Genomic DNA, 23,739 nt, shown 5'->3' with positions numbered 1-23,739 from the left:
CATGAACAAAAGTACAGAGGCTACACCAGAAGATGCAAACCACTCATTGGCAAAAAGAATAAGAACGGCAGGCTGGATTTTTGCCAAAAAGTACAGTGACAAAGTCATGGCTTGGGCTTTCATGGCTTCTTCTGGGACGGGCTCATTAATCTTCATTGATAATGTAACACAGGAATGCAACAACCAAATGAACTCGGAGTCTACAGGAACATCTTGTCTGCCAATTTAAAGAAAAATGCAACCAAACTGATTGGAAGATCATTCATCCTGCAACAAGAAACGTGATCCAAAACACACTGCAAACACAACAAAGGAGTTCATCAGGGGCAAGAAGTGGAAGGTTTTAGACTGGCCAAGTCAATCTCCAGACTTAAACCCTAGAGCAGTCATACTCAAGTAGCGGCCCGCGGGCCTTTTGTGGCCCGCGGGGTGTCTATTAATGGCCCTCGAGCTGTTTTGAAAAGTTTTTTTAATTATAAAAAAAATAAAAATAAAATAAAAATCGCGCTGGTCGCTCTTATTTTGAAATACGAGGCTGGGGGTTGCAACGATAAACAGATAGCACTCCAGCCCACAGACCGCTCCAGCCCTCCCAAACTCGAGGCAGACAGTCCATCTCAGCAGCAGTCAAGGCCGATTTAGGGTCGTTTTAGACGCAGAGACGTAAGCACGTAATTTACACAAGGGACTTGTTTTAGACAAGTTTTGATTTACGGTTCCTTTAAGGTTCCTTAAGGATTGCGCGTGCTGCAAGGGGATTCTCCGCCAGAACAGTAGGGGGAGCAACGAATGAATCTGCGGGCGTGGAAGTGGAAATTGCTGGCTTGTTTATATTTATAATTATCATAATTCGTTCTTGTGTTTTCTTCTTCTCCTTCTTCAAAATTCTTCATTCGCTTCTGTCACGGCCTTTTAAAAATGGCGCTATTATGCTGTAAAACCGGAAATGTGAGACTCCTGAAAGGATGTGGTTAGCTGGCCAATCACAGTCTTTGCGAGCTGCGTAGGGCCGTAGTGTTTTAGTCGCATAGTCAGGAATTTTGGCCGACGCACTTAAGCACGTAAGGGGGGATATTTTACCGCGCAAGGGGGGGTTATGTATCTTACGTGCTTACGCGTTACGTCTAAAACAGAGCATACATCGGCCTCAGTCACACGTATACCGACCGGCCCCTTGAGTCACTGAAAAAAAATTTTGTGGCCCCTCATCATTTCTACTTGAGTACCCCTGCCCTAGAGCATATATTTTACCTGCTAAAGAGGAGACTGAAGGGTGTAACCCCCCAAAACAAACAAAAACTGAAAGGGGCTGCGGTGAAAGCCTGGAAAAGCATCACAAAAGAAGAATGCACAAGTTTGGTGATGTCAATGGGTCACAGGCTTGATGCAGTTCTTGCAAGCAAAGGATCTGCAACAAAATAGTAATGCCTCGTTTCCACATACGTACATTCTCGTATGCGATCCAACCGTCTCCGACCGAAAGTCCATTCATTCCTATGTGATTCTCCGTAATGTACGTTTTTCCTCCGAGACTCCTCCCCTCCGTAAAATTTCTGTCCGGTATTTCCGTAATATACGTTCAAAAAATTTAACTTTCGCCGTCGTTTTACGGAGATACCGTATGAAAGTTTTTATGTTTTTCACAAAACATGTAAGTACCTGGCAGGCCCAACTCCTCACCGATCTCTTTCCAAGTCCGGTTGGTTTTGTTTTTATCTCTGTATATGTCGATCCTCATGTTCCAAAGTACCGGTCTCCTATAAACGGCCATTATCATACGCTCCCCCATCTTTTGTCCGTAAATAAATTCATGTCCGTACGTAAAACACTAGCGACTCCTTCCGTAAATTTACGGAAGCACGGATACGAAAAACATACGTATGTGGAAACGAGGCGCAAGTCTCATTTACTTAAATTTATTTTAAATCTATCTGTTCCAATACTTTTGCTCACATAAAAATGTGGTGTTCCTTTACAAATAATGCTATCTTCTAAGTTATTTATCGGATCCAGATGTAAATACCTGGAAATAAAAGCTGATGTGTATCTCTTGTCTCCATTCATCTTTTGGTGGCAAACCCAAATGTTTCCAGTCTACAGCAAATATAAAGGAATTGGCCTCACTGTTCCAATACTATTGGAGGGGACTGTGTGTGTGTGTGTGTGTGTGTGTGTGTGTGTGTGTGTGTGTGTGTGTGTGTGTGTGTGTGTGTGTGTGTGTGTGTGTGTGTGTGTGTGTGTGTGTGTGTGTGTGTATATATATATATATATATATATATATATATATATGTGCCGTCAGTTAAACGTGTTATTAACGGCGCTAACGCAAACCAAATTTAACGGCGTTCCTTTTTTTTAGCGCGATTAACGCAATTCTTTTATTTAATTTTTAATTTTTTTCTTTGGCTCAAAACAAAGAAGCAGTAGCCTGACTGCTATGTTCAAGGCAGTATGTTTGTATGTTCATGGTTTGATTGCACCATAGGCTTTTTTTTTGTATCGTCCTGTTGATCAGTATATGCCAATTTATTTTTATCAATAAAAAAACATTTGCACAAAGCAAGCCGATGCACTTCTCCATGTTGATAAGAGCATTAAAACTAGAAAAGTTAATGGGACAAAGTGCTCGCAATTAATCGTGAGTTAACTATGACATTAATGCGATTAATCGAGATTAAATATTTTAATCGCTTGACAGCATTAATAAATATATATTAGGGATTGGCGTGAGGAATTGATTACTCGAGTACTCCTCGTTACAAATGAACTCGGTTGGTGGACAGGCAAACTCGAGTTTGCATATACACACACAAACAAAGTTTTTTGAAGCAAATGTATCATTTTTTTGTGCGGCGCCACTAACGCATGCCGTGGGCACAAAGCAAATGAAATGCATCAAATTTCTGTGTGGCGCGTGCCGTACCGTGTGCAGGCACGCCAGAATTCAAAAAGTTAAGAGATGGCGGTTAAAGCAAAGCGCAGCGAAGAATTGAAATACTTTAAAGAACTAGGAGATCGTAAGGTGAAATCTAAAATATGCCAAGCGAAATCGAGCTACCAGAGTGCTACAAGTACTATGCGGCAACATATGCTCCTGAAACACAACGGTGAGTTCGGGAAAGCAGACCCGCAACAACCAAGTGTGTCGGCTATTTTCACCGCCGCAAGACGCACCTGTAATCCAGGCCGTGTAGAGAAGATCACAACGCTGAGTATTTCCATAGTCCATCTGCTGCCGTCTTAATTGCAGCTTTAAATTATTTGCAATGGTTAGCCTACTTGTTTCGTTTTTTTTTTTTCAACCGTTACAGTCCTTGGTTCGACGTGATTTAAATTGTGAGACGCATATTCATTTTTGTAAGTAAAATGTGTTTTGAACGTTTGCAAAAATAAATAATGAATACTCTGATAACTCTGACTGTTTTGATGGAGAATAAGCATTACATGTTTGGTTTGTAATATTGCCGTTCATCATCAGGCCTATTCCTGCTGCAGATGCATTGCATTCTAAAAATAGATTCGATTAGACGAGTACTCGAATGATCCTCGAGGAATTCCTTCGATCACTCGAGTTTGGAATTTACTACTCGTGCCCATCCCTAATATATATATATATATATATATATATATATATATATATATATATATATATATATATATATATATATATATATATATATATATATATATATATATATATATATATATATATATCTCTCTCAAATCATCTATCTCAATACATCTATTTCTATATATAGCTATGTATCCATCTCTATATCTCTATCTCTATTTAGTACATGCTATACGTGAACCTCCTATGATGGCGCATTTTGATTGGTTCGCTTTCTCAGGATATTGGGCAATATCCCGTGATTGAGATCTCAAACTCGGGATATTGTTTTCATTGCGTGACGGTGACGGGGGGGCAGGTGGCTAAGGGGCCCCTGCGACCGGGCCTGTGGGGCCGTACCACAGTCAGGCAACAGATCGTCTTACTGGCTGTGCGGCTGTGCTCCGGCTGTTTCAGCGTCCAGATGTCCAGGATCTTGCTCAGCCCGATCCCGGACACGCCCTGCAGCGGGGCAGAGGGCAGGTGGGTGAACGGACTGCATTCATACAGCCAGGGGATACCACCAGGGGCCCCTCAAAGGGCCGTGTAATATTAACCAACATTCACCCATTCATACACACCGAGGGTGTCAGCCACGCAAGGTCGACAGCCAGCTCGTCAGGAGCAGTCAGGGTCTGTGAGGTGTCTTGCTCAGGGACACCTCGACACTAAGCTAGGAGGTGCCGAGGAATCGAACCAGCGACCCTCCGGTTACCAGCCAACCTCTAGCCTGGCAAGGCAGCATGAGTATACCCACCTGCTGCCCCGAAGGCATCCATCAGTCATGCCTGGTGCCTGCCCCTGATTGAGTTGTTTGTTTGGATATGCATCTGACAGTAAACCAATGGACGGTTCGAGATTAAGGAGGAATATAACCGGTTTGGGCTCATTAACTGCGTGTACTGCTAATGGCAATGTGGTTGTGATTTCATTGGGCAATAGTGATGACGTTGTGTTGTGAGTGAGTGAGGAAGCGGGCAGGATCTGGCAATTTATGAGACGCAGACTTTCATTCCCTGCTTTTATTGAACAGCTTTAGTTGTATATTACGGGTGTGAGATTGATGGACAATTCTAGAGGAAAAACAAGTTCTGGTCTTTTACAAAAAAACAACAACAACTTTTATTCATGAGTCAATGTGTGAGTATTTGATTGTTCTTCAAGGCCGGTTCTTCACAGCCATATGCAGACCATTTGTAAGTGCGTAGGCGTTGGTATGCGTGTGTGTGTTTGCATGTGCGTTTGCATTTGTGCATGCATGCGTGTGGGTGTGTATGTAAGTGCATAGGCGAGGGGATTCAAGATTCAAGAATTTATTTCCACATGCGTAATTTGTGGAACAAAAAGCAGTGAAATGGAGATTGCGACTGCATTTCCCAGCTGTGCAGAGTTGAATAATAATAAAAAGTAAGAAAAAAAAAAGAAGGGGGTTGGGGATTAAATAAAAATGAAAAATAAGTTCATGAATTATGCATTCATTGTCCGTATGGCTTGGGGGAAAAAATCTTCTTCTTAGTCTTTCTGCTCTGGCCTTTTGAGATCGAGATTGAGATTTCCAGAGGGCAAATGTGTTGTCGGGTATGTGTGTGTTTGCGTGTGCATTTGCGTGTGTGCGTTTACTCACGCCAACAAAGTAGAGCGTGCAGGCGGGGTTGCGGTCGGTGAGTCGCACCGCCTCGTTGAACACGCCGAAGTTACAGCGTGACAAGATGGCCGCGCCGCCGCGGGGGGCTGGGCTAGTGCTGAGTGGCACCAACGCCACGGGGTCAAAGTCCTCCCCGAACACGCTGCCTGGGGGAGGGGGCAAGGACGCGCGCGCACACGCACACACACACACACACACACAAAAAAATAGGGCTGGATATCGCCACCGATTTCCCATAACGATTTGATTCTGATTCACAAGGTCCGGATTCAATTGAATATCCGATTACGATTTGCTACAGGATATCTCAGTTGCAATACCGATTTTGATTGCATATGAAATCGATTCTCATTGAACTAATGCTGTAAATTGTAATAGGAACCCTCTGAACTGGTGTATTATTAACATCATGCTTACAATATATATTATTTATGGCTGTACAGAAGGTACGGTAAGTTTATTTATATAGCCCATTGAAAAAAGATATGATCATAACAATAAATAAAAACATAAAATAAATAATACAATCAAAAAAGGCAGCGTAATCATCATAGTGTAATCATAGTAAAATGTAAAAATACAAATAAATAAAGTAAGAAATCTGATGGAGGTTAAAAGTGCAGATAGGCAGGCATTTAAATATAGGTAAAAGGACAGACAACAGAGTGCAAGTCGGCAGTTAGCAAAAGGCAATTAAAATCAGTTCAGTATTGAAAACTGGGAACAGTTTGGGCACGTTTTATGTGTTCAGGAAGTGAATTACATAGACCCACAGCGTAAAAGCTAAAAGCCGCTTCACCTTGTTTTGATCCAACAGCTTGTTTTATGGTTCCTGTGGTCTCATTGGTCTTGTTGAAGCAAGTCAGATAGATAGTCAGGTCCTATCCCATTTATAGATTAGCTAAACCGGCAGCAGAACTTTGAAATTGATTCTGTAATTTACTGGGAACCAGTGTAGGGATTTTAGTATTGGGGTTATATGGTCCGTTCATTCTGTTTTTGTGAGAATTCTGGCTGCTGCATTATGTATCAATTTAAGTTTCTTCAGTGATTGTTTAGGGAGGCCTGTTAAAAGGCCATTGCGGTAGACAAGCCTACTGGAGTAAAGGCATGAATGAGTATCTCCAGAGGGTCAAGTGCTGTAACAACAATATTTGGACAGATCTTGGCAGCACCCTGGGATGGAGCGAGAACCTTGAGTATGTTAACCAACACCATAGATGAACCATGCATACATATAATCCCCAACCGCAAGCTGGATCTGAAGCCCAAGCAGCTGGTCCCGGGACCCACTGAACTCTAACAGGGAGTGTTCATCAGATTCCTCCACCACAGTCAAGTGTATACATAACGGGCTGCTCCATCTCTGGCTGTGAGTGATGGCTCCATAATCCTCCACCACGTGTTTACATACCAGGCTACGACAGCACATAGATGGAGGGGGGGGGGGGGGGGGGGAAGAGAGAGAGAGAGAGAGAGAGAGAGAGAGAGAGAGAGAGAGAGAGAGAGAGAGAGAGAGAGAGAGAGAGAGAGAGAGAGAGAGAGAGAGAGAGAGAGAGAGAGAGAGAGAGAGAGAGAGAGAGAGAGAGAGAGAGAGAGAGAGAGAGAGAGAGAGTGAGTGAGTCAGAGAGTGAGTAAGTGAGACAGAGAGTGAGTGAGACAGTGAGTGAGTGAGACAAAGAGTGAGAGACAGAGTGAGTGAGAGACAGTGAGTGAGTGAGTGAGACAGAGAGTGAGTAAGTGAGACAGAGAGTGAGTGAGACAGAGAGTGAGAGACAGAGTGAGTGAGTGAGAGACAGAGTGAGTGAGACAAAGAGTGAGAGACAGAGTGAGTGAGAGATAGTGAGTGAGTGAGTGAGACAGAGTGAGTGAGTGAGACAGACAGAGTGAGAGACAGAGAGAGTGAGAGACAGAGAGTGAGTGAGACAGAGAGTTAGTGAGAGACAGAGTGATTGAGTGAGACAGAGTGAGTGAGTGAGCCAGTGAGTGAGGGAGTAAGAGACACAGAGAGTGAGTGAGCGCGTGCGTGCGTGCCTAGCTGTCTGCGTGCGTGACTGCCTGCGTTTGTGAGTGCGTGACCACGTACCCGTCTGGTTTCCTCCCACCAGGATCTTCTGGACCTTCTTGCAGACCTGCAGAAGTGTCGCCCCCACGAAGGCGATCTCCGCTCCGAAGCGGAAGCTCTGCGCCCACGGACAGATCAATGCTGGATGATTAATGATGCTGGGATCAATACTGGACTAGTTAATGATGTTGGGATGGATGGCACCACTAGCTAAGGTGTCCTAACACCCCCCCCCCCCCCCCCTCCCCTCCCCCCGCCCACACACACATTAGGGGTTGTCTTAGTCATAAGTACATCATTTCTGTGCGGAGTGTGTGCAAAATGCAGAAACTGTGACCACACACACACACACACACACACACCCCCCCCCCCCCCCCCCCCCCCCCCCCCCCCCCACCCCTACTGGGAGAAGGCAACTGAAAAGGCCACCAATGCGGCAGGAGTGGGAAAGACAGCGGTTGGGGAATTTTTGACGAGCCGCAGACACAGAGCTGCACTTGGCGCGACGGACCAAACCTAAACAAATCACTAACACCTTAAAGATTACTGCATCATCCTCCTTCTTCTCTTAAAATATGCACTCTGAACTCACAGTGCACCCAAAGTGCCAAGGCAGGATGGGAAAGGGGGGAGGAGAGGGGAGGGGGAGGAGAGGGAAGGAAGGAGGAGAGTGGGGAGGGAGAAGGGAGGAGAGGAGACGATGAGGAGAGGAGAAGAAAGGGGAGGAGGAGAGGGAGGAGAGGGGAGGAGGAGAGGGGGGGAAGGAGGAGAGGAGAAGAGAGGAGAGAGAGCGCTGCCTGTGTTCTACATTTGGCTCGTTGGTTGTCTACTCTGGCCCGTTACATAATTTCAACCTCCGGAGGATACATTTACAGAACAAATATTTCTTCTGTAAAAAAGCTTGATTGCCACCTACCAAATTACCAACCCGGTATTATTATCAGGCCCGCTAATAATTTACGAACATATCCATTACCTGGATATGTTCTCAAACCTCAAAAGCTTACAGAGAGATGGACGTGTCGACTATCGTAGAAACAGACAGCTTCTTTTTTCTACTTTTGATATGATGGCAGACACTTTGAATGTTGGATCATAGAATGTGGACCGCGTTACAAAAGGTAAATAGGTGTGTGTGTGCGTCAGGTAGAATAGGTGTGTGTGTGTGTGTGTGTGTGTGTGTGTGTGTGTGTGTGTGTGTGTACCTGGGTGAGGTAGAAGAGGTGTGTGTGGGGGGCGGTGCGCAGGGCGTTGACGGCCCCCCTGAAGGTGTAGATCTGCTGGTGGGGGTCCCCCACCAGGACCTTGGCACAGCGCTGGGACAGAAGCACGTCCATGATGGCTGCCGCACACAAAAGGTAAGTAAAGTAAGCACCATTTATTCATAAGGCACATTTAAAAACAGTTTTCACTGGCCAAATCGCGTCCACGGTGCAAACAAAGGCATATAAAAGAACAAAGACCGCTTTTATATACCTACAGTAGGGCTGGGCGATAACTCGATTACGATTATTAATCGCGATAAATCTCACGTCGATTACGACGATAAGCATTAGACATAAATGCTGGATATATATATATATTTTTTGTAGAGCTGTCAGTTAAACGCGTTATTAACGGCGTTAACGCAAACCAATTTTAACGGCGTTAAAAAAATTATCGCGCGATTAACGCAATTATTTTATTTAAAAAATAATTGGCTCAAAACAAAGAAGCAGTAGCCTGACTGCTATGTTCAAATGACATTTGTTCAAAGCAGTCGTTTAATTGCACTATAGGCTCTTTTTTTGTATCGTCCTGTTTTGATCAGTATATGCCAATGTTGTTATCAATAAAAAATCATTTGCACAAGGCAAGCCGATGCACTTCACCATGTTGATAAGAGAATTAAAATTAGAAGAATTATGGGACAAAAAAAATCAAGGGATATTTAGCATAGAAAAATAATTTGCGAGTAATCGTGAGTTAACTATGACAATAATGCGATTAAATATTTTAATCGCTTGACAGCTCTCATTTTTTGTAATTAAAAAAAAACTAAATACACACACACACACACACACACACACACACACACACAGCATATCAACAACAATGAAAATAAGAGAAAAAAAAGATATATATATATTTTTTTTTTTTTAAATATTATATATCGTGATTAATATCGATATCGAAAAAATAATCGTGATAATATTTTTTGCAATATCGCCCAGCCCTGACCTACAGTATATACAAACGTTAAAGTGGATTTGAAATAAGGACAGTACATGAAAAACATACAAATAACAACAAATCATAAAAGGGGAGGAAAGGCCAGGGAGAAGTGTGTTTTGAGCCTAGATTTAAAATTGGTGACGGAAGGAGTGTCTCTAATTGAAGGCGGCGGTTCGCTCCAAAGGCGGGGGGCAGCCACAGCAAAAGCCCTGTCGCCCCTCTGTTTTAATCTAGTGCGTGGAACGTGCAGGAGACCCATGCTACATGATCTAAGGGACCTGGGAGGTCAAAGGTTGATTAAAGAAGAGAAATATAGAGTTCCAAAAGTGCAAATATTTTATGCTTTGGTGAACTGCCGGAAAAGACTCAAGACTCACTTGTTCAGAGTTCACTCTGCGTAGCCTCCTCTCTTACCCTCCTCCCACACCCCTTTTATGCACTTATTGTATTTTGATAGTCCTCGCACTGAATGTACGCACTTATTGCATGTTGTTAATCTTTGCACTTAAAAGTAGTACTTAGCATTGTGTAGCATCTTCTCCTAGCCGTCTGTTGAATACGGGGAAGGGGTTAACCTTATAATTGTTAGTGCAGTGCTTGGCACTTGTTTCTATGAACACCTTTACTGCACCAACAGCGATGTATGTTGTTTCTCTTTCTTCTGACACATGTGTGGAAGAAAATAAATAACGAGTTCCATCACTTCAACTAAACAAAGGGAGCTTGAGGAATCGAGGAGTCCGGATCAAGTGTGACAGGAGAATTTATTTGCTAACCGTGAACAAGCAACTACGAAGCCAAGTGAGGTTTGCAAAGACACTGCCGATCATTAGATCCCGGCCTCTTTTTATACTCGCACACCAAGCTATTCTCCATATTGTATGATTGCCTACAGCATGCAAGATCTTCTTTTAAGGTAAGGCCGGTCAGCCATACATTTAAGTATGTAGGCAGCAACTGCAGCAGTACATCTTGACCCCTTGATTCTTACACGGGCAGATCACCAGAAATAAGTTTGGGACAGACTCTCTGGCGTCGTGTCAAGTTCCACTTTTGGAAAAACAGACGATTATCTACTTTCCAATATTAATGTATATATCTGATATATAGGCCTGATAATGCTCAGTTATCACAAAAGTAATGGTTAATTTCTCCCATACTTGTAAGTTGCTTTGGATAAAGCGTCTGCTAAATGCCTTAAACGTAAAACGTAACTCCGAACTACTTAGACAGGCTCTACTTAAACTTGATTGTGACAATTTACCAGGTCTTGTGACCGGGACACCACTATTTGGACATGCAAGTTGGTCATGTGACCTGCCCATATTTGGAAATGCAAGTCAGTCATGTGACCTGGTCACGTGACTCACCGGGTGTGCAGTCCTGTGCCTCGTCGATGAAGATGACGTCGTAGCTGTCCGACAGGCACGGCTTCGGCTCTTTGAGCTGCCACAGCTTTAGGTAACCTAGGCAACACAGCCGTTGGACGTGAGAAAACTCAACCATCATTGCTCCTGTGAGTGAGTGAGTGGGTGAGTGAGTAATTGTGTGGGTGCGTGCGTGCGAGCACTCTCCTTACCATCGTGGGTCATGTGGAAGCCCTCCTTGCTCTTCTCGTTGAGGTCTTTCATCTTCCTCCAGATCTCCTCACAGTCCCGGACATACTCCTGCGACAGAGACACGAGGAGACACTCGCCTTTAGGACAGAGCGGAGCTACAACGCGGCTGCCGAAAGGTCAGCAAAAGACATGGCTGCTGGCATCATGTTTAAAATCCCACACTTCTGGGCTGGTAAGAGGCCAAGAGTAAAATATAAAAACACTGCAGTTAAGCAAGGATGAGGGAGGATTATCCGTGCCTAATTTAAGGGGAATACTTTTTTGCAGGGCAATTGAGGTTTTCAGTGTGTGCATCCTGCCCTGCCCTCTATACAATGCGAAATGGAAAGATATAGAAAATATTATAAAACATTTCCACTTCATGCTACATTAGGAGATAAAGGGAATAAATTACATCAAAACAGCCAAAATGAAATTATTAAACAAGCATTGAATATTTGGTGTAAAATTGTTAAGAAATCGTTAAGAAAAACATGGAGGGAGATGCCAAAATATTAACCTCAGCCTCCAAGCCTTCAACAGTGGAGGGATATAATCAAGGAATTCTTTACAATGGAAAGGATGACCTTTTCTCTAAGATCTAAAGGAGAAATTTTCACACTAAAATGCCAAAATTTGGGGAGAGCAGACATGAGGAGACTTCAAGCAGTTCCAAGAATAGAAACAAACAAACAGCGGATGAGATCATCTGGATCAGGCTCGCTCGCTGCGAGCGCACATGTTCAGCGTACCGCCTTTTCCTTGGCGTCCAGGGTCTGGACGAGGCCCTTGGTGTTCTTGAAGGTGTTTGGCACGTGGTGCGGGGCGATGCGGCGGTCGGCGGAGGCCATGAAGGCATTGAGGGCGGTGGTGACCACCTTGCCGTGGATGAAGCCGCCCCGGCCGGCCGGGAGCACCTTGGCCACGGAGAACACCTTGAGATTGGGCACCAGCTTCTTGCTCAGTTGGTAGCTAGGGACAGAGACGGGGTGGGGGACGCTTCTTAAAATGGTGACTACAGGGTACGTGTAAACAAACAACAAACAACAAAAGTGAAAGTGAAAGTAATATGAATTTCACAGATTACCTGTCCTCCAGAATCTCAGAACCTCAGAGAATTTCAATTGGTTATGACTCTGCACAACAAGCGCTCCGTTAACGTGCGTCAGAACCCTGACCTCTGTTGACATTTCCAAAATGCCTTGCGGTCGTTTAATTAAGGCATGCTTTCATGCACACAAACCTTAACGCGTCATTAGCAGGAGAAGAAATGGACTTTAACTGTGGGCTCAGACATATTTATCTATATGCCGGTTCGGACGCCGTCTGGGCTCCTCGGACAGAAAAATGCGTCCTGTTCCGTGCTCTTGTGTGTATGCGTCTGCGCGTGCGTGCGTGCGTGCTTGAGAGAGAGAGGAAGGGAGCGAGAGCATTCCTGGGAGAGGTAGAATAGTTAATATATATTACAATGTAGCTTTGTTGTTCTCATTTTTGGAAAGCCTATAGAAGAAAAGAGCTTGACTCCAAAAGTGATGTTTCACCTGAATAAGTTTGACCTTCTACTTTTCAAACATTATGGTTACAATCAACCAAACAAACTTGATTGCAGACTCCAACGTCCAGATAGACATACAATCACATACAGTACATAAAAACAAACATACAGTGTAAAAGGCGTTATATCACCTAATGAAAAATCTGTAAAAAGGCATCTAAAAAGTAATAGCAGTAAAAAGTGGAACATAAAAACGGTGCTTATACACTTCCTATAAAAGACACACATACAAGTGTTTCCACATATAGGATTGGTACCTAACAGAACTACAGCTTGGATTGGTCAACTGTATGACCCCTGCAGCGTTTGTCCCAGTGTCTTCCTCGAATTGAGGCGGGCTCCTTGGTTGGGTAATCCCAGTTGGCGATATATTAGTTGTAGAGTAACCGGGTGAGTTAGCATCACCCGGTTACACACATGGTGTCGGCAGCCCTGCTTATCCTGCTGGACGTGGAAAACGAGAAGCACCAAGAATTTGCTTAACCGCAATTTCCTTCCTTCCTTGTTCTCATGGGCGGGCGCGCGTGCGTGTGTGTTCGTGCGTGCATGCATGCATGCGTGCGTGCGTGCGTGTGTGTGTGTGTGTGCGTGATAATAATATAAACAACTACTGCCGCTTCGTTTTCTTTCCTTACGAGTTTTGTCTGCGCGTCTGTGTCTGCGTCTGCGTGTCTGTCTGTCTCTCACCTCTTGCCGACGTCGCTGTAGGCGATGGAGTGGACCGTCCTGCAGTCCACGTTGCCGGGGAAACGGCGCTGGGCCTCGGTGGCCACCGACTTGTTGAACGCCACGTAGAGGCAACGGAGCCGGGGGTTCTGCTGCGCGTAGCGCACCAGCGTGGACGTCTTCCCCGTGCCTGCAGGGAGAGACCGCAACGCACACACACACACACAAGAGTTAATGTGACCGGAGAGAGACCACAGAGAGAGAGACAGACCAGAGACACATGTTTTGATCTATTTCAAACCACTGTTATTTATATCGTTAGTTAGTTAGTGGGACTTCTGGCATTCCTTGCTTTGAACAATTTTAAACAATTTTCCACAGAGAACATTTTGTGCACTGCCTCACACACAAACTCTCAGTTCAACCAAGTCCACAAACAAAAATATAACAATTTACAATAGCGTTTTTCTCTTACTTTGCATGTTGCTTAGTGGGACTTCTGGCATTCCTTGCCTTGAACAATTCTCTTGAAATCTGGCTTGTATTCCGTTGTTGCCACTCGAAGCAATTCTCTCACGTGTGTCAGTCAGAACAGAGCGATGCTTTGATTTCACGTGTTTAAGGGTAGAGAACACAGACTCGCTGACGTATGTTGACCCAAACATTGACATTATCTTGAGCGCAGCCCGTTTGACATTGGGATAGTTTTCCATTGCCACACTTTTCCATAACTCAAATGGTCCCTTCCCTTAAAGCAGGTTTAAGTTGGTCCTCCTCACAAAGATCGATCATCTCCAACTCGGCCGCAGCCTCATCCGTGACTAGTGGGGCTTTCAAACAGTCTGTCTCCGCATTGAACGGGTCGACGAGGAACGTAATCTGTGGCCTTTTCAGTTGTAGATCACAGAACCGGGTCACAAAGCTCTCGTGCAGGTTTTCAACCAGCGTTGCGTATCTGGCTTTTTGCTCTTTCAGGGCGGCGCAGCAGGTGTCTTGCCCGTTGGCTTTTAGCAGAGCGGGGAAATGCGCTAAATCTCCCCTTTGAATATGCGTCTTGAACAGCTTCAGTTTGTTGACAAATGCAAACACCCTTTGCACCAGGTCAGGCAGCATGTGTAACTTACCCTGCAGGGTCAGGTTCAGTCTGTCCAAGTGACGCAGCATAGAATAGAATAGAATTTATTGTTGTCATTGCACATGTTACAGAGCAACGAAATTACCAGTTACATTCCGTCCAAGAAACATAGAAGACAGTGTTGGGAGACAGGACGGAGAGACCGTCAGGCGCTTGTTCAACAAGAACCATGCGGCCCGCGTTAGATAAGAAAGTTTAAAAAGCTAAACAAGAGGGTAACGAGGCGGAAAAAAAATTGTCAATACCCCAAACTATGCTCCTTTAAGGGGGGCACAGTGTAGGGATTAGCAAAAAAAACACCTCAACACATAAGCATCACATCAAAAAACATCACACAATGGTGGGCAGCATCTCAAAAGCCGAATATACTGCCATCACCTTACTAACTTTGCGATAGAACAGGAACCCGCAACCTCCGAACAGCAGGAATCCTGTTATCATCATCCCAATTATGTAGACGTCTTCAACATCCTCGACGGAAAGTATGGCGAGACACAAGGGCCTCCACTCCTTCCAGGAGTCCATCATGTATCCCGCTGCGAACGTTCCGTCAGGGCAGGCGGGCTCTCCTTGGCCCTGTTTTCTCGTCGAGAAAATTTGATCAATAGCGTTGAGAGACCAGCCGATCAGATCCGTAATTTAGGTTTCGGGTAGAATGCAGAGAAGAGGCAGCACAGGACAGAGACAGAGACAAAGAGCAGGGGAGAGATAAGGGCCGGGAGCGAGCAGAGGAAGCAGAGAGAGATGCGACCGCCTTCGTTGGAGGCAGAGCATGTCGACCCAAAAGGCCAGATCCATAATCCACTTGGGGTCAGAGAGCTCGGGATAGTCCTTGTCCTTCTCTTCCATGAACAGTTTCACCGCATCCCAAAGCTCAAAGAAGCGAGAAAGTACCTTGCCTTTTGACAGCCACCTCACAGTGCAGTGCAGCGGCAGGTCACCTGGAAGCCTTTGGTCCAGCTCAGCGATGAGATTCTTGAATTGCCTGTGGTTAAGCTCATGTGTGCGGATGTAGTTGACGATTTCCATCACGGGCTTCATGACGTTGTCTAAATTCAGTGATTTAGAGACGAGTTGCTCCCTGTGGATTATACAATGCAAATTCCAAAACTCTGGAAATGTGTGGTCAGCTCTGCACAGTCCCACAAGCCCTTTCAAAGAGCCGATCATGGCAGGTGCTCCATCCGTGACCATTGCAGTCAGTTTTGGTATCGGGAGACTTGCTTTCGCAAATGCAGCCATCATCGCTTCTTTTACATCTATTCCACGGGTTCGGTCCTTCAATGGCACAATGTCAAGGAGTTCTTCTCTGATATGACACTCACTTGATACCGACCGTGCAAATATTGCCAACTGTGGCTTGTCCTGAATGTCGCAAGACTCGTCCAATGCGACACTAAAATATTTGCATTCTTGAAGATCGGAGTTAATGTCCGATATTCTGCGTTCAACAGTGTGGCGGGACAGTTGGACGTCTGACGTTTGTCGTTTTCAGGAGACAAGATTTTAACAACGTCACTGAGGCATTTTTTTACAAACTCCCCTTCATTGTATGGCTTTTAAGCTTGTGCAATGTTCCAAGCCAGTTGATAAGATGCCAGCGTTAGGGTCTCTGAGAGAGTCGTCGTTTTTTGGAACATCTGTGTCTGCTTTTCTGCCTGCCTTTTCAAAGCGATTAACTTGTGCTTGCGAAGTTCAGTCCCTTTCCGAAATTCCTGGTCGAAGCTGGAGTGAGCTGAAGTGGCGCTGAAGATTTGAAGCCTTGAATTGCGCTAATGACACCTGGCATATAAGGCAGAATGGCTTCCCATTACGTTCAACAAAAAAATATAAACTCTCCCACTGTCAAAAACGTCCTGTGTTCCTCTTCATATTTTCTTTTTGCTGTGCATTTTTTACCTGCCATTTTTGGAGCGTAGCCTACTTGACGCAAATTATTTACTCAAGGGAAGGAGCTCTGTCACGTTAAAATTGTACCGGGGGCGAAAATTGTACCGGCCTATGTCATCAGTTGTTGACAATTTGACAACTAATTTGATTGGGTTGTCCGTTGCCGGGCAGGTTTCAAAAAACATTCGGCTCATGTTTCCAAATACGAAATAACATCGAATGTGGCTTTTGCTGTTTTTCACTCATTTTGCTTTAATTTTTCACCATTGCATATATCAAACAATTAAATGTCCTTTATAAACTTCTTTGTCTTGCTTTTCAATAAAAAAAATCGATTACAAATTTAATACAAAATATTTATTTAATACTGAACGTTTTCTAACATTCCAGCAGACCTAATAGCAAGAATTTAAGAACAATGTACCTTTAAATAAATGAGTAAAACAAACAAGAGTAAGGTCAATAGTTTCTTTTTAAAATATGCCGTTTCATTCGTCTCGCATGTGTGTTTCAAACGACCCCACTAGGCGGGGCGTTTGAAACAAATGTCAAACTTACGTTCAAAGTTAAATAACAGCTCGATAATCCAACACATGTATTCAATTACACTTGTAAATAAGAGAACCCACATGTGAGTTGTTGATCAAATGTTGAAATTATTTGTAACGTCATCTTTGAAAAAGCGGATAACTGAAAAGTGTTTCAATCGACCCGGCTCTCCCCTATTTTGTTTTTAACAGGTGCGCTCTGCTCTTTTTTCCTCTCCGTTTATAGTCAGTTAGTCGTTAAGAAATTTACGTGCGGCTCTTTTTTAATCCCTCTTTTTTTAGAAGCGCACCCGGCTCATTCCACACTGGTTGGTTTTATATATCTCAAGATACTAAACGCAACATAAAAATAAATCCACGCAAGTTTTAGAAATTTAAGGAGATAGGCCTGAATAACACCAATCGAAAAACTCATAGGCCTTGTTGGGAATGTAATACCTCGTCAGATGTTGTTTATTACTTTTTAATACTTTTTAATGGCCTTAATTTGGGCTAATTTAATTTACTACCTTTTAATACCTTTAACAACCCCGCGGAAACCCTGTAGTAGTAGTCGGAGTAATATTGATAGTAGTAGTAGTAGTATTAAATAGCAATAGGGATGGTAGTATAAGTAGTAGTAGTAGTAGTAATAGAAATAGTTGTACCAGCAAAGGCCATGATCTTGACCACCTGGTCGGGTTGGATCCGGTGGCTCAGAATCTGTTGTTGTTCATGGGTCAGCTGGTAGCGCTCACTGACAACACAAGATCACACACACACATACACACTTAATCGATTCATTCCCCCATTTCAAATCACAACTCGTCGTTTGTTATTCGGGGTCCGAGCAGCGAAGCTGCTTGGTCCCCTATCGGTTCTCAATTTTTTTCCTGAAATTCTGTAAAAGTTATACTGCAGCATATGCAGTAAATCGAAAAACTCTTGTGCGTTTGTGCGTCGTGTGTGTGCTCCCTCACCCGTTGGGCCCTGTGGTGATTGAGGTGGAGGAGCTGTGCATCAGGTAGAGGACGTAGAAGATGTTGTAGTGGATCCTGCAGAGAGGGAGAGTAACGAGCCAACGTTAATTATTCATGATTCAAAGCTTATTATTGATACGATGGTTTTCGAAATAAAGGTGGCGCGAGGAAAAAAAAAACAACCGGTACACACAAAGACATATTTAGAGCCGATAGGGGCAGGGGCAGAGCGGAACTCTTCACAGTGTTAAATACAGTACATCTTCAACAACTTCCTTTTATTTCCTAAGCGTTCACCAGCTTCCGCAAAAAAGAGTCAACAATGACTTGTTCAGGGTTCACCTAGACTCTGCATAGCCACGCCCCCCTCCCCCCTTGACCTTTGACTTTGTTGTATGTTCAACGTCCTGGTACATAAAAGCAATGCTAGGCATTGTGTAGCGCCTCATCCTAGCTCTCTTTGTCGTTAAACCTTAAAAGGGGCCTATTATGCTTTTTCGACTTTTATGACCTATAAACGTTGTTATAATGATTGATAGTCATGTTTAACCATACTAAAGTGTCAATTAATGACGTACATGCATTTCGACGTAATCCCTGCTGACAGTCTGGGGTGGCTGTGCAGAGCGCTAAACACTCGGGACAGCGTTTGCGATTCATTTGTTCACATTTCCGGGAAACATCTACGTAGACGTACTCCTGCCGCGCCCCCATATGCCTGGTCAAATCTGCCCGCGCGCGCGCTCCAAGGAAGGTAACCAATCACAACGGAGTGGGGTTAGCAGGAGGGGGGCGAGGGGGCGGAGAAGGACGAAACCGAGCGTTGACAGAGAATGCTGAGAGCGCCGAGATGAGAGGAAGAGTTTCCCGAAAATCGACATCATTTTTTGTGCATGGTTAAACATGATTATCAAACATTATAACAACGTTTATAGGTCATAAAAGTCGAAAAGCATAATCGGTCCCCTTTAACCCTAGCGCTTAGCGTCGGGGACCCGAATGCAACGGTGACCCTGTCTGCGTCGCGCCGGCTCCGGCTCTGGCTCAGGCTCTGGCTCCGGCTCTGGCCGGCCGGAAGAAGGCGTTGTCGCGGTTACCTGCTGCTGACCTTCACCTCGTTGTTGGCGGCGGCCAGCAGGAGGGCGGCGGCGTGGCTCAGGAACTCCACCACGGCGCCGCGGGACATGGCGGCGAGCAGCAGGTCCACCAGGGCCTGGACGTCCGTCACCGCCTCGCTCAGCACCAGCACGAGGGCCATGGCCGCGTAGGGGTGGGGGTCCTGAAGTGGGGGGGGGGGGGGGTCGAAAGCATACGAGAGGTCAATGTGTCGCTGTCAATCCGTTGGCAGTTGGGGAAGAGGGAATTCTTCCTTAACTGCCAAATAGGAAATTCCTTATTGTGATTGTGGAATGTTTGTGGAATGTGGACTCTGTCTGATTAAAAGATAAGGGGTGAGTGGCGGGTGTGTTTGACAGGCTTGGGGGGTGTGTGTGTGTGTGTGTGTGTGTGTGTGTGTGTGTGTGTGTGTGTGTGTGTGTGTGTGTGTGTGTGTGTGTGTGTGTGTGTGTGTGTGTGTGTGTGTGTGTGTGTGTGTGTGTGTGTGTGTGATGAGGTGTGTGTGTGTGCATAAGGATAAGGTGTGTGTGTTTACGTGTGTTACATGTGTTGGGGTGTGTGTGTGCATAAGGATAAGGTGTGTGTGTTTACGTGTGTTACATGTGTTGGGGTGTGTGTTTGTATAAGGATAAGGTGTGTGTGTGTGTCTCAGGTGCGCGTGTCCCTACCTGCTGCTTGAGGTCGGGGAAGCGGCGGGCGAGGCAGGACTGGGCCACGGGGAAGAGGCGGTGCCCCCCAACGCACCGCATGAGGTCCTCCGGCCTCAGCCGCTCACCAGATGCATGCTGGGACATCAACCTGCCCACACACACACACACACACACACACACACACACACACACACACACACACACACACACACACACACACACACACACACACACACACACACACACACACACACTTTGATTCCCTACTTATCGCAAGCGTGACATCAGAGCACCGGACAAGGCGGACTAAACCATATCACGAGGAAGGGGGGGGGGGGGGGGGGGGGGGGGGAGCCTTACAAGACGAGCCGTCGGACGCTCTCCTGTGGCAGGCTGGGGTCCAGAACGCCCCCGTCCTCCAGGATGGACTTCATCTTGGCCACCGTGTCCTTCTCCCCCATCATGTAGCGGTAGTACTGCTTCTTGTACGGGACGAACTGCAGGACAGAGGGAATAATGCCGCTCTCTAATAGGTCGTCAATCTCCCCGGTTCGGCCTATAGCGTCGTACGTCTAGTGGCGTCGGCGCATCATTATTGAGAGTAGAGTGGTTCGGTCTCAGGTTGCTTCATGTGACTACGGACTCAAGCGGGTTGAACGGCGTTCACAAGAGGGTGTGGTGGGGCAGTGTAACACACTGGTAGTCGGCTGACGGACGACATGTTAACGTAACTGTGGTAGACTGCCAACAGACGACATGTTAACGTTACCGTGGTAGACTGCCAACAGACACGTTATTTTAAACAGGCTAGTCTGCTAACAGACTGCATGTTAACGTAAACGTGCTAGTCTGCTAATAGACGACATGTTAATCGTGGTAGTCTGATAACAGACTGCATTTTAACGTAACCCTGGTGGTCTGCCAACAGACGACATGTTAGTAGTGGCGGTCTGCTAACAGAATATATGTTAATGTAAATGTGGTAGTCTGCCAACCGACGACACGTTATTTTAAACAGGCTAGTCTGCTAACCGACTGCATGTTAACGTAATCGTGGTAGTCTGCTAACAGAAGACATGTTAGTCGTGGTAGTCTGCTAACAGAATACATGTTAACGTTAACGTGCTAGTCTGCTAACGGACGACATGTGAACGTAAACGTGGTACTCTACGTGTTAATGTCAACGGGGTGGTCCGCGGCGGCGGTCTGACCTTGGGGTCCTGGACGATGGTCCTCCAGGCGTGGCAGACCAGCACGACGCGGCGGTACAGGTCCTGGGCGGGCAGCAGCAGCAGGATCAGTCGGACCACCTCCTCGGGGAGGTCCTCCATGCGACCCTGCGGCTCCTGGAGGCCCCTGTTGCTGCTGCCCAGGAGCCCGTAGTGGGCGTCGGGAAGCGGCTCCACCTCCTCCTCCTCCTCCTCCTCCTCCCCTAGATCCCTCACCCCTGCTTTCTGATTGGTCGAGTCTCTGGCGGCGGCGCATTCGAACAAAGTGTCGTTGAACATCTCCGACGTGATTCCCTCCAGGTGGTCTATCTCCTCCCCTTCCCCCTTCTCCGTCTCAGGATGTTCCTCAGCCAGAGCGGCCAGGAGGCTCACGTCGTCGTCGTCGTCGTCGTCGTCGTCATCGTCTTCCCGGGGGTCTCCGCTCCTCCCTGGCTCCGCCCTGGACCCCGCTGGTGGAGGTGGGGCGGTACCCCCTCCGTCGCGTCCCGTCGTGGGCCGGGAGGAGCTGGGCTGCTGGGACCCCTTCTGGGGGCTGGAACTGACCACGCCGGTCACCTGGTAGAAGTCATTCATGCTCTGCTGCTGCTTGGAAGGACTCTCTGTCCGACATGGAGCAGAGAGGGAAGGTGAGGAATTAAATTACATTTACATTCAGGGCACTTAGCAGATGCGTTTATCCAAAGCGACTTACAATAAGTTCATTCGTCAGAACAATATATCGCTGTCGGCTTCCCTTTATATTACATAGCTAGCAAGGATAAGATGCTACACGATGCTATTTTTAAGTGCAAGGACGTACAACAGACAAGTGCATACGTTACGTGCCAGGACCGGCATACATACAATAAGTGTGTACATCAAGGCCCAATCCCATTTCCATCCCTCACCCCTTCCCCTTACCCCTCCCTCTAGTTTTGAAGGGGTAAGGGGAAGGGGTAAGGGGTAAGGGGTAAGGGGAAGGCGTTAGGCCCTTACGCCTTCAAAACAAGGGGGTGTGGTAAGGGGAAGGGGTAAGGGGTAGAAATTGGGTTGGGCCTAAATGCCTTGACGTACAACATACATTAAGTGCGTAAAATTGGTGCGGGGGTAAAGCGGGAGGCTTATCCAGAGTCTAGGTGAACAGCACAGCCATATGAAAGAAGAAGGAAGGCAAGATTGATGAAAGAGTACCAAGCTTTCGTTTCTTGGTGGGCGTCCTCGGGTGCGGCCGCCTCTTCGGGGTGCTGGGAAGAGGCCTGGTCTGGCTGAGGACACTGGTGCCGTCCGGGCCTCGGCCCAGCTCATTGCAGTCTTCTGCGTTCAGGTGGATCCTCTTCGCCTTCCCTGGAGGTGGATGGAAAGGATCGAAGGAAAGGCATCAGGTGGAGAAGCTAGACAGAGGGCAAGGTCTCCCTGCTGAGTACTGATCATGAGTACTGATCATTCTTTATTGTTTACCTTTATTGGAGGTATTAAACACACTCCCTCTGACAGGTTACTTTATGATTGACGTTGGATAACCAACCACTGATGTGTTATGTACGGCAGCCCGCAAGGGACAGTTGTTTAGGACTTCTACTGTGTAGTAGTCCCGGGGCCTCTACGAATAGTCAAATCTCATCGGGTCAAGGATGAAAAGGTGGCTCCTTTCGAACATAGGCAAAGACAGCGCTGCTTTTCCTAACCGACGTCATTGCGCCACGTGGAGTATTGCTGACCTCTAGCGTCTCTACAGTGGAACTACAGTTTTCCGAAGTTTGTCTACAACAAGCACTCTTTTGATCCATGCGTTCTTGTCGTATTGATTTCAATCAGGTTGTCGCCAACAGTGAGAATCACTTAGGTCGGACTTGGCCAGCGAAAATATTTTAGGCCAGTTGAAAACCCAATTCACATGTGGAAAAAAAAAAGAGGCTCAACTTATGTTGATGTTGAAATTAACTGCCCCATTAGTCTTTCTTAACTGTGAAGTCGGCATTTTATTTTCTTAGGGTGCATATTGTGTGCTTAATAACCAGCAATAAATTATTTAATTTCGATTCAAATAATATATTTCTGAAATTGGTATCCATTATTATCAATTGTATTTTCTTCTCTATCTTCTGCTTTACCGCGTCTCTCATGCTTCTTCGCGTAGAGACGGTAAACTTCGTCGATGGCATGTTGCTTTAAATATTGCAGCCGTAAAGGATTATTGGATACAACTATCTCCTTCCTTTCGCAACGGTTGCTCAGGAGTAACCTATGCTAAAGGAGGGTTAAAGGAAGCATCGAGGCTCCTTTCCTAAGCATTTTTAGAATTCGAACCACCTTTCCTCCAAGCACTTCCTGTTCCTCTCCATGGGAAAGGACATTTCCTATGCAAAAAAGAGAATTCGTAGAGGCCCCTAGTCTTAGTAGTGAAAGTAGCAGTTGTTGTATAAGGATACGTTTATAGCAGTGCAAGTATTCCGCGGCTTTCAGCCAGCACGGCTCACCTGTCCTGGCCAGCTCCATCCTTGCTGGGTGGGAGTGAATGTTGTCAACAAATCAACATGGTCCTCAAGTGAAAGCGAAAAAGCCTTCAGCAGGCAGCACTATGGCACCGCTCCATAATACTGTGTGTTGCTATATCATTGTCCCCCACCAGTTAGAATTTTTTTCAACAGGTGTTTTAGAAATTCAAAGTTAGCATAACACTCCCTATGTATACTGATTGAGCACCAAAGTTCAAAGACGGGTCGCAAATCTCGCGATGGGAGTTCTTGTTCGACGGTCGTGGACAGTGAACGCGTATACTCTGGCGCCGTCTTCAGGACACTGGATAAAGTACTTTTTTTAATTTCTTTATTTTGATAAAAAAATTTAGCCCCTGGCCTCAACTATTGTTTCTTTACATCT

The 23,739-nt window shown here is 45.8% G+C and overlaps 1 protein-coding gene across 2 annotated transcripts in view; it reads right to left on the bottom strand.

Moving 5' to 3' along the window:
- The window catches only part of fbxo18 (F-box DNA helicase 1), a 35,856-nt gene extending 12,251 nt beyond the window's left edge, over positions 1-23,605 (bottom strand). Inside the window, exons 1-16 of one of the 2 annotated variants that reach the window (XM_030355273.1) lie at positions 23,337-23,605; positions 22,051-22,203; positions 20,863-21,479; positions 20,012-20,148; positions 19,670-19,799; positions 18,983-19,164; positions 17,886-17,960; positions 17,574-17,662; positions 13,375-13,543; positions 11,885-12,104; positions 11,114-11,201; positions 10,905-11,000; positions 8,526-8,662; positions 7,342-7,438; positions 5,235-5,401; positions 3,997-4,072 (exon numbers count right to left, since the gene is read on the bottom strand). In XM_030355273.1, the coding sequence (XP_030211133.1) occupies positions 3,997-4,072; positions 5,235-5,401; positions 7,342-7,438; positions 8,526-8,662; positions 10,905-11,000; positions 11,114-11,201; positions 11,885-12,104; positions 13,375-13,543; positions 17,574-17,662; positions 17,886-17,960; positions 18,983-19,164; positions 19,670-19,799; positions 20,012-20,148; positions 20,863-21,479; positions 22,051-22,203; positions 23,337-23,355 (2,452 nt within the window). In that variant the 5' untranslated portion in view covers positions 23,356-23,605. The remainder of the gene's footprint in view (positions 1-3,996; positions 4,073-5,234; positions 5,402-7,341; positions 7,439-8,525; positions 8,663-10,904; positions 11,001-11,113; positions 11,202-11,884; positions 12,105-13,374; positions 13,544-17,573; positions 17,663-17,885; positions 17,961-18,982; positions 19,165-19,669; positions 19,800-20,011; positions 20,149-20,862; positions 21,480-22,050; positions 22,204-23,336) is intronic. The other variant, XM_030355272.1, reaches the window with a different exon arrangement.
- Positions 23,606-23,739: the final 134 nt, after the last annotated feature.

The sequence above is a fragment of the Gadus morhua genome, chromosome 4, assembly GCF_902167405.1.
Source record: "Gadus morhua chromosome 4, gadMor3.0, whole genome shotgun sequence".
In the NCBI taxonomy this organism is placed as follows: Eukaryota; Metazoa; Chordata; class Actinopteri; order Gadiformes; family Gadidae; genus Gadus; species Gadus morhua.
The sequence above is the reverse complement of the archived record's forward strand: the minus strand, read 5'-3'. Positions and strand labels throughout refer to the sequence as shown.